At 39.1% G+C, this 11,741-nt stretch overlaps 1 protein-coding gene across 6 annotated transcripts in view; it reads right to left on the bottom strand.

Annotated features, from left to right (window-relative positions):
• BCAS1 (brain enriched myelin associated protein 1) overlaps window positions 1-11,405 on the bottom strand; it is a 95,941-nt gene extending 84,536 nt beyond the window's left edge. For all 6 annotated transcript variants that reach the window (XM_063075764.1, XM_063075740.1, XM_063075758.1 and 3 more), the window contains exons 1-2: window positions 11,334-11,405; window positions 7,726-7,804 (exon numbers count right to left, since the gene is read on the bottom strand). In XM_063075764.1, the coding sequence (XP_062931834.1) occupies window positions 7,726-7,804; window positions 11,334-11,405 (151 nt within the window). The remainder of the gene's footprint in view (window positions 1-7,725; window positions 7,805-11,333) is intronic.
• Between the last annotated feature and the right edge of the window lie 336 nt (window positions 11,406-11,741).

Consider the following 11,741-nt stretch of genomic DNA (forward strand, 5'->3'; position numbering starts at 1 on the left):
CCATGATTTTGTCATTGGAAAACAGAATGCTAATTAAATCATAGCAGCATTGTCTACCCTCGCACAGAGCCTGGTTTTATGCTAATACTTGCCATATATTCCTTTGGGAGGATGAGCAGGAGCCTTTCATAAAAAGCAAACTAGAAAGCAACCATATTCCCAAGGCGCTTAAAAGTCTTTTCAGGTATTTCCATCCCAGAGTCTCCAGGCTTAGCATTTTTCTTCTCTTTTTAGCTTTTAGGTGAAAAAGGGAAGCAGTGGTTGTCATTCTCCAACCTTACAGGTTGGAAAGTGATTGTTGGATATTAGTAGGGATTGTGGCATCTCTATGGCTAACACCTTACTAAATGAAATAGCATATTCTCATTCTAGGATGATTAATTTGGTCTGACCTGGAGGTGGGTGTGTGGGACTAAATGTTCTGTTCTAACTGCATGATCTCTGAGCCATTCATCAAAGTCTGCATGTGAACAAAACACAGAGGATCCCTGCTCTCAACAGCAGACATGATGTGCTCAGCTGTGCATGCCTCAAAGATAGGCTGATTCAATGAGATGCAATAAATTCATGTATCACATGTGTCGGTGTCAGGTGACTGTGTCCTGAGATCTCCCTCTCCTGGGCTGTATATAGAGGCCTTGAAATAGTCTGACAAAATAGATCAGGGATGTCATCTCTTTACAAAATACCTCACTTTCCTCCTCGCAGGTCCTTCCTCCCCCCACCCCCAGCCACAAATTCAGAGGAAGCAACAGAATTGGGTAGGTAGAAGACAGCCCTCTAAAATAGCAAATGATCTTTTTTTATATATATAAAGAGAAAAGACCCTTTATTAAATTTATTATTTTCTGTCTTTAGTTGATGTGAGTTGCTTTTGATTATGATGATTTTTAAAATTTTCATTGTACCCTGACAGTGTTTTAAAAATGAGATTTATCTGTTTGAGGTATAATTTGCATACAATAAAATTCACCAACTTTAATAGCGTAATTCAATATGTTTTGACATATGTATACAATCATGTAACTACCACCACAATTGAGATATAAAACTGCTCTATCGTCCCAAAAAGTCCCTCGTGCCCTTTGCAGTGAATCTCCTTGACCCATCATCCCCAGCCTCTGGCGACAACTGATCTACAATCAGTATATTTTTGCCCTTCCTAGAATTTCATATAAATGAAATATGCTTTCTTTTGTGTCTGGCTTCCTTTTCCAAGCATAATAATTTTGAGATTCATGCAAATTGCTGAATTTAGCAGTAGTTTATTCTTATTTATTGCTGATTTATTACCATCTTACAGATATAAACCAATTGGATTAATTATTCTTCTACTGATGGACATTTTTCTCTATGAGAAACATTCCCCCAGACACTTCGTAATTCGAATAAAACATTTATTAGGAAAATGATAGAGCCAAATTGAAGATATTCACTCAATTGTATTTTGTCGTATTTTGGCAGAGCAAACACATTAGCCTCCAACCCAAAGTTGCAGGAAAATGTGTTGGCCTTGGTAGCCTTGCAAGTAAATCACATTACATGTGAATTTAACATCATTATCATCTTACTCCAAAACAGGACTTTTAACTAGCATCTGAAATTGATGAATTAAGCTAGAAATAGAATGTGATAAATAAAAAATAAGACATTTCGATTTTCCAGTATATTGTTACTTAAGATAAATAATGATGCCAAGTTTTTGAGAGAGATTCCTAACCCACATGAGTTGTACTACGTGATGTTTGTTTGAGATCAAAATCCCCTAATGGCTTGGTCATATTAAAACAAAACAAACAAAAAAAACCTGTGCAAAATATATTTATTTCTAAAAGGAAATAGAATATAAGTTCATGTTTTAGATTAAGAGTGTATTTTGCCTGATTGATTTCTCCCACATTGTATTAAAAAGACAAATACAAGATATAAAAAATATAAGGAACATAGGAAAGAAGAGTTTTAATTTCTGATTTTAAAGTTGCAAAGGCTATGTTAGGCAGAAATAATACAATTAACTTCAAACTAATGGAAGCCTTTGTGACAATCACCATTAAATCCAAGACAGAATAATTAACTTTCCTCATGTATTTACCCCCAAGCACTATTCTAAGAATTTTAAGGTGTCAACTCATTTAAGCTTCACAACAATCTTAGAAGCTTGGCCCTAACCATCATTAGCATTCCCATTTTACAGACGAGAGAAGAGAGATGCTCAGAAATCTGCCCAAGCTCACAATCAGAGCCATGATTTGAATAACCGTCCTTGCCTCCCAGGCTGTGTGTTTAGCCACAGTGCCAGTGCTGCTTCTAAATAAACCTACACAGGAAATGTTCAGGCATGTCAATGAACTGCTGTAATTGTAATTGAAAACAAAATGGGAGAAGTATAGATAAAAAGAAGGAAAACAGTCCTACAGATTCTCACTCATCTATTTTCCAGGGACTCTTCGGTGTACGTATGTATGTATATATATGTACACACCAGTAGAAATGAATAGAGTGCATCAAAAGACATTGTCAAAGAATTCAGTCCAGAGGATAAAAATAGTCACCTACAATCCCGTGTCCCTTGAAAATTGCACTGAAAATTACAGCTTAGTTAATATCCTGAGGAAAACAGCATGAGGATAATAATAAGATTAAATGGGATAATCACTTTAAAGTGAGTTGCACAGAGCTAAAGTGGTCAATGAATAACAGGCAGAATTCTGGCCACAGGATTAACTTAAATGCTTTGCAGATTCTCCAGCAGGAGCTGAGTAAGTTGAAAGCAAGTCTGCTGGGTACCAGAGCCAGGTGCAATCAACCTGTGACTCTGAAATGATGGTCTCTTTTTCCCTGTCATCTGCAGGTGTCCACACAGCAACTTGCTATTCCAGACTGCTGTCCTATGTTTCTGTTGCCTGTTTCCCACCTTCCAGGAAGACTTTCATGGTATACATGCATGTATATGAGATATACATGCATTTTTATATGATGTATATATCATACGTGTTAACACACACACATAACATAAATATGTTAGAGATGGGGAGAGGAAAGGAAGGAGAAAGGGAGGAAGAGAGGAGGTGAGACAGAGAGAGACTTTTTAAATTTCCAACACTTGGTTCCCATGCACTCCCTGCCCTTGTGCCCTGTATTAAACATAAGAGGTAATAAAAAACAAACAAACTGATTTTAAAAATGGACCAAAAGAGAAATATAAATAGGAACAGCCACTTTGAAAAACAGTATGGGAGTTTCTAAAAAAAATTAAAAATGGAACTACCGAATGATTCAGAAATCCCACTTTTTGGTAAATATGCAAAAGAATTGAAAGCAGGGTCTCAAAGAGGTATCTGCACCCCCAAGTTTGTTGCATCATTATTCACAATAGCCAAGATATGGAAACAATCAAAGTGTCTGTTATTGGGTGAGTAGATAAAGAAAATGTGGTGCATAAATTATACAATATACACAATTTTTTTTGCTTTTGGTGGCTGGTTGGTACAGGGATCAAACCCTGAACCTTGGTGTTATCAGCACCACTCACTAGCTGGGAGGAAAAGTGGGCTAAAGACTTTAACAGACTTTACCAAAGAAGACATAAAAAGGACAAATAAACATATGGAAAGATGCTCCACATCATGTCATCAGAAAAATGCAAATGAAAACAACAAGATACCATTACATACCTATAAGAATGGCCAAAACCCAGAATACTGACACCACCAAATGCTGGAAAGGATGTGGAGTAACAGGAAGTCTCATTCATTGCTGGTGGGAATGCAAAATGGAACAGCCACTTTGGAAGACAGTTCGGCAGCTTCTTACAAAACTAAACACACTTTTACCCTATGATCCACCAATCATACTCCTTGATATTTATCCAAAGGAGTTGAAAATTTATATCCACCTAAAATCCAGCATGCAGGTGTTTATAGCAACTTTATTCATAATTATCAAAACTTGGAAGATATTCGTCAGTAGGTGAATGGATAAATAAACAGTGGTACATCCAGACAATTGAATGTTACTCATTGATAAAAGAATAAATGAGTAATCAAGACATGAAAAGATACAGAGGAAATGTAAATGCATATTACTAAGTGAAAAAAGTCAGTCTAAAAAGTCTACATTAGGATCTTTCCAACTACATGACATACTGGAAAAAGCAAATCAATGGAGACAGTAAAAAGATTAGTCGTTGTCCAGGGCTTGAGGGAAAGAAGGGATGAATAGGTGGAGAACAGAGGATTTCTAAGGAGCAAAATTATTCTGCATGGTACTAAAATGTTAGAGACAGTCATTATACATGTATGGAAACCCATAGAATGTACAACACCAAGAGTGAGCCATAAAGTAAACTATGGACTTTGAGTGATAATGGTGTGTTGATGTAAGTTCACCCATTGTAACTAATGTATCACTCTGGTGGGGGATGCTGATAGTTGGGGAGGTTGTGCATGTGTTTGGGAAGGGAGAAAATGGGAAATCTCTGTGCCTTTCTCTCAGTTTTGCTATGAACCTAAAACCACTCTAGAAAAATACAGTCTTGAAGAAAGGAGATGACAATAATAGTGATGATGATAATAATAATAAAATGAGGATAAGGAAATATAACCATCTCTGTAGGGCATATTATATTCTCAATGTCTATGTCATGATCTGCTATATTAAACAGAAATTCATTGCTGGGGGCCGTCTTCCGCAGTGGGGCTATACCCCTTAAGAGAAATGACCATAGAAGGATTAAATGAAGATGGATGAACAGCCAAAATGGTGTGGGTATACAGTCCTTTTACTACCTTGACCTTTATAATTGGAAACAAAAGAATTCCACTTATCTGGAGGGCCCTACTAAAATGACTGAACTCTTCAAGTCTATTTTTACCACCCACCACCCTACTTGGGCAGCTTCTCACTGTTTTATTGACCTTGGAGGACTTGTCAACTGTTCAGCAGTAAAGCTGAAGGGACTCAAAACCCGGGTACATCATACACAAGTGAAGTTATAGGATCCAGGTGGCTGGGAAGTCCAGCCCATTACACATTCAACATTGAAATTTACATGAAAATGATTAACATTATTGTACTTCTTTTCTTCCAGATTATCTAGTCCTGGAAAGACAATTCTTCAGTACAAACCTCTCAGACCCTGGCTGCCTCTGGCAATCTCTCCCACTGTTGGATATGTCATCCCCAAACCCAGTCAGTTCTGGACCATCACGCCTTTCTTGCACATAAAGAGATAGGGGAAGACCTAACTGGGTTGCCCATATAGCTTACCAGTTTCAATGGACACAATTGAAGGTAGGTTCCTATGCTAAACCTCCTTGTGTGTATCTGATGTCTACTAATGAATACCTCCTTTTTGGATGAAAATAGAATACAATAATTTTTGAATAATGGGAGCTCAGTATAAACTCAACCCCTGGGTTCTGAAAGGGATCCCCATTGGTCCCTTGTGACTTGATGATAATGGATCCACAGTTAGAAAGAGTGGCCTTACCAACAGCATCCTCAGGAGATACTATTACCTGTGCTACTTCAGGTTTTGTGTTTGTTTGTAGCCAGAAAGCACAGCCCTGGGCCTATGAGTGTGTAAGAAGGAAGAGGGTAGATCCTGGACAATGTCGATTGGGATATACAGTAACTGCTGTGTATTCATTGAATTTTGTTCCCCAAAGTTCATGTATTAGAAACTTAATTCCCACTGTAACTGTTGAGGGTGGGAAATCCTATTATGGTAATTAAAAGGTGAGACCTTGAAGAGGTGATTAGGTTCTGAGGTCCATGCCATAATGAATGGATTAATAATGGTGTTCAAAGGCATGGTTCTGAGGGCTTTAAAAGGAGAGCATGTGAGAATCTGGCGTGGTCCACGCCATGGCAGGATCCTAAAGGAATCAGCTTGGGCTGCCCTCTCCGAGTTGGCAAGGCTGCCGGCAGGAGAGCTGTTGGCAAGGCCAGAGCTACGAGCACTTGCTACAACTGTAAGGGCTACTGCCTCAGCTTCGTAGTACTGCTTTTGCTTTCTCTTTCGATATTTTGGTTAGCGTGGCAGTTCTCTGAATTCCCAAAAGATTATAAAAATAACACAAATGATTTTGCAGTCATTGAACTAAACATTCCCACAGAGGATCCGAGTAAATTGGACAATTTAAAATTATCCCCTTATGATAAATTGACCACACCAACATATGTTCCAAAAGCACCGCTCATGACTAAATATGAGCTGCAGCCTAAACACACGAAGTTATTTCAAAAAGGAAATTTCCATCCTCTCCTGACCATCTGGGTAAATGGATATATGGGATACAAAATGGGGAAAGGAAAAATTTGGTATCCCCCTAGGGGATGTCCAAACTATGATGTAAGTTGGCAAACATCATTTACTGGAGATTATATTAATGTCAAGAGAATGGTTGGTATTAATGGGAAATTATATGATTGGGATAAATTAAATATATGGGAATGAAACCATAGAATTCCCTTTATTTGGTGTTGTCCAGTTTTAAATAAATCATTAAGAATCAGATGTTGGGATAAAAATATATGCTGTAAAATTATTAAACCTGCAAAATTAGATCTTAGAAAAATGAGAGAGTGCAACTGGTTTTGTGAGGGATGGTGCTGTGCACAATGACACTTTGACACTTAGATCAAGATTACAGGGCCACAGCCAATGCATATCCTTAAAATGTGCATGATAATGCTGCTCGAATATCCACTGTTCTTTTTCCATATGGACAGTAGGTTCATTCCATTAGAACATAAAATCATTAGACCCCCATTAGAATTTAAATGTTAACATTTTTCCTTTTAGCAAAGTTGTATTTACATTTAAGAATAAATATAGGTTATCTAACACTTTGTAACCAAAATAGCTGCCACCCTGTTAATAGGGTGGATATTAACCACAGCTTGCTAACAGAAAAAGGTCACAAGATAACTTCAAGACAATGAAGGGACGGTTCTGATCTGATAACCTGATTCCAGAAAAAAGAAGCATGAGTTGATCACCTGAGACATGCTGACAAAAGGAAAGGACTGGCTGACGTCTAAAAAAGTTTCCTCCCTGCTTTTTGGACTATTGATTTAAGCTTGCTGATACAATAAAAATAGTACCCAAAACCCCCTGCAGAGAAAAATCTAAATAAAAGGCATTGTCTCATGCTCTACTGGACTCCAGCTGCAATGCGCTGACAGCCCTCAGAGAGAGAGAAAGTGCATATTGACGCATTGAGGTCTCCGTCTGTGTTTGTTATTTTCACCGACCCTCCCCATCCCTTTTCGGGTACCCACCCCTCGCTGAAGCTGGACTTCGGCAAGAGTCTCTCTCTGCTCCACTATTTTCTGCCATGTGAGACTCCTATATTGCTGTAAAGCTACCACCAAAGAAGACCCTTACCAGATGTGTTCCTCGGACTTTGGATTTCCCAGCTTTCAGCAATAAATTTAGTTTTCTTATAAATCACCCAGTTCCAGGTGTTTTGTTATAAGCAACAGAAAGAGATTGATACAGTAACCCTTGAAATGCTGGCCTCCAGCAATGCGAGGCAACAGATTTCTGTTGTTGAAGGCACCCTGTTGCTGATACTCTGTTAAGGCAGTCCTAGGAAACCAATACAAATGTTTTCAGAGTGGCTTCAACCCTTCTTCCATTCTGTTTCACCATGAACAGGGTTAGCAGAACCCCCTCCCCCCGCATGAGAGGAGCCCATCTCCCTGCATGGGACTGACCTTCATCGTAGTGTTGGACAGTGTGGGTTGATACTATCACAGGGATCCCGTTTTGAACACACTCACTGTCCGATGCCACCTGAAACAGAACATGTGGATAAGTCAAGTCTTTGGGGAAAATTGGAAGAACTCAAGGAAGAACTTAAAGGCAACATGGGTGTCTCACAAAAATTAGATTTAATTTAAAAGGTGTGTTTCTAGAAACTACCCAGCTTTCGATTATGCCTCAGAGAAACAAGATAACCCACTTCAAGGACTGGGTTCCTGTGGTCATAAGAGCACTGCATGGTTCGTGCTTCTTCCTAGTGAGCCTATGACCTCAGGCAGGCGCTGGCCTCGTTACACAGAGGGGATGCAGGGCTCAGAAGGGGCACTCATATAGGCAGAGATGGAGCAGGAATTTAACGTGCAGATTCCAAAACCCGTGAGGTTAACCTCACTTCACCATCTTGCACACACACACGCAACGATCAGCCAGGCCTTTAGTCAACAACCGTGTCAAACACAGGAAGTTCACTGCTGTGGTTTTTTCCAGCTCCACACTTCCCCTTCCATCTTCACTGTTGCAACCGCCTTCTAATTTTAGGCCTAATTTTTCTGGTCTTCTGTTATTTATCACAGATATTTAAGAAGCAATATATATGTATATGTATACATACATTCCCACATGGAAAGAAAAATACTAGCAAGAGAATATGTTATGTAATATCATTTTAGTAATAAAATAATCTGAATTATACCACTAATAGTATTAATTGAATATTAATTATATGCTAAATACTTTGCATATAGTGTCTTATTTTGATACTACTTATTTTGATAATAGTATTAATAATACTATTAACAATATATATTAATAACTGCAGAGAGAAAAAGAACTAGAAGACTAAATACCAACTCCTAAAGGTGGAAACCTCCTGGGAGGGATACAGAAGACTCAGACTTTTTTATACTTTTGTAATGGTTTTAATTGTTTAAAATAAATCTGTGTTCTTGAATTTATCATTAACCCAACCAAGAATTCATAAAATCTAAACATCAAAACATTTGTCCTAGACATCACAACTGGCATCCCAGGTCAGTACTTGGTATGCAAATTTGATGTTTTTGGTCAACAGAGTGTTTTAAGTATTTTGGAATCAGTTGCAATACTGAAAAATCAGAAGATTTTATTAACACTGTTTTCAGACTCCTAATGAAAAATAATAATCTGGGAACACTAGTCATCTTCATATTGGCTGGAGCCAGAAGCCTTCCGACAGGACCTTGGTCTCCAGTTCTCTACGGGCCCCACCTCCTGCTACGCTCATTTTTCTTATTGCCTGGCTCATAGAGTTCGAAGTTCCCAGTCTTAGCTGAACTTGAATTCAAGTGGAGGAGCTTGAGAAACGATTGATGCCCTGGCCCACACCAAGATAGTGATTTTAGTTGGTCTCAAGGTGGGGCAAGGCGTTGGGAGATTTAAAAGTGTCCCAGGTAATTCTGATATGCATTCAGGCGTGAGGGCCACTGTGCAGGCATCTGAGTTTTCCAGCCATTTGTTCTAATCCAACTTTGTATTCTGAGCAGAAATTCCCTCTGCGATATGGTCAATATCAGGTTATAGGTATTATCTTTCTCCTGGAGGGGTTTCCATGTTAAGCAGGACTCCAAGTCCTGAACTGAATTGATATAAAAAGCTCTGATGGTGGAAATGTAGGCTTTTGGCTATCTGGTTGTAGAAGATCTCAGGAGAACCATTTGGGTCTCCTTGGCCTCAGCCCTTGAGAGTGGTCTTCTAAAAGAGGGATTCCTAAACAAGTAATCCTTCACCCAGGTGCACAATCCAGCAGCCGAGGACCTTTGAGAGTACTGGTGCCTGCCCTCACTCACACACACAGTTTCTGATTTAGCTGGCCTAGAGTCTAATTCAGGCATCACAAGTTTCCAACATTTCCAGGTGATTCTAGTCTGCAGCTAAGCCTGCGAACCACTTATCTAAACCTGGGTTTTTCATTCTCAGCGCTATGGAAATTTGGGGCCAGATAATTCTATGCTGTGGAGGACTGTCCTGTGCATTGTAGAATGTTAAGCAGCGTCCCTGGCCTCTACCAGCTCAATGTCAGAAGCACTCCCTCCCCGAGTTGTGACAGTCAAAAACATGCCCATCTTTCTCTCTGAGCTTCCACTTATGAGTGAGGACATGTGTTATTTTTCCCTCTGTGCCTGGCTTATTTTACCTAACATAGTTTTCTCAAAGCTCATCCATGTTGCTGTGAATGGCAGTATTTCATTCTTTTTTATGGCTGAGTAGTATTCCATCGTATATTGTAAAGCTGCATGACTATGCCAATTGTCTGGCTGGGGCATTCATAACTAAAGCCAAAACGTTTCATTATTTTAGTTATACTAAGTTTCCATTTGTATTGTCAGGGCTAGGGCTCAAACCTTTCAAACCCATTGTACAGACTGGGTTACCAGACCCCTCACACACAGGTCCACAATTGGGAAAGGTCCCAGGAGCCACTGGCAGATGACACAAGCTCAGTCCTCAGCAGCAGCAGCAGTGGTGGCCTCCCGGGGGTCACTAGCAGCAACAGCTTGCAGCAGCAGTAGGGGCATCCCAGGGGGTGGGGAGTCCTGTGGATTAGAGCCACTAGTCCTTTATACTTACGTCCATAACCCAGGACACCTGGGAGCACATATGCAATTATGTTAGACAATAGCCAAGGAACACCTGGGCGCATGTGCATATTTATATCAAATGCTCGGCAAGATTCTGAGGATCTGAGGGGCCCTGACCATTTTCTTTCACTCTCCCTACATGTATATATATACCACATTTTCCTTATCCAGTTGTCTGTCAATAGAGATTTAGGTTGGTTCCATATCTTGGCAATTGTAAATAGAGCTGCGATGAACATGGGAGTTATCATCTGATACTTTACAGAAAAGCTTGCTAACCACTGATCTAAACGATCAAAAAATAAAATGTAAGCATATAAAAATATAAAAATGTTAATTAAAGAACTACAAATAAAATTATTTAAAATTGAATAATTATTTTGTCTTCCAAAAGTATTTTCTTAAATATTAATTTTTCTATTAAACTTTTCTATTAAAATAAATGGTAAGATTAAAATGATCTTGATGTGTATCAATATCTATATCAAAAATTTTAATGTCTGAAATGTTATATGCTTCTTAAAATTTAAAGACATGATATTAAATATTTCCATTAAAAAAAAAATCTCCAGACATTGCCAAATATCTCCAGAAGCAGGGTAGGGTCAAAATCACCCATAGCTGAGAATAGCTGGTCTAAACCCACCTGGGGGCAAGTACCAAATTGGCTTCATAGGAATCACCTATGAAGGTCCTTAAAGAAAGGTTCCAGACTCCCTCCTCTGCAATTTCTGATCCAGTCTTATGTGGGGCCTCAGAACCTGCATTTTTAACAAGCTCCTTGATGGATTCTAGAGGTTGCAATACAACTAAAAAAGCAATGGCAACTGCAGCCCATCACCAGTCATCTCCATGCAATGAGCACTGGACAGGCTGTTTATTCTTCTTTCCTCTCTGCCTCTACCTCATGATAGCCGATGTCCCTGTGGCTGTAACTGTGCTACCTTGTAAGTGTCTGCTTCCATTTCATTTTCTTGATCTTCAACTCTTTGTGGGACACTCATTTGGTTACCCATTGTTCCTGCAATAGAGAAAAAAACAGAAGGAGAGAAAAAGAAATAAAAATCAAAACCAAACCAAAGTCATACTCCTGTGTCTGAAGCAAAAGCACAGAGACCTGACGATTTTCTCACGGGAGTATTATTGCAAGCCCAACTCAGAACAAACTGATTTAGGTTTTGGAGAATGAGAGGGGATTTTGGATTCATCTATTAAACGAATTAAAGCTGGATGCAGCCCTAATTTTCAATTGCATTTCATTGCTGGGGGAACATTTACAGACTGAGCATCCCTAATCTGAAAATCTGAAATCCAAATTGCGCCAAAATCTCATACATTTTAAGCACCAACAT

This window comes from Cynocephalus volans, chromosome 1 (genome assembly GCF_027409185.1).
Source record: "Cynocephalus volans isolate mCynVol1 chromosome 1, mCynVol1.pri, whole genome shotgun sequence".
Lineage (NCBI taxonomy): Eukaryota > Metazoa > Chordata > Mammalia > Dermoptera > Cynocephalidae > Cynocephalus > Cynocephalus volans.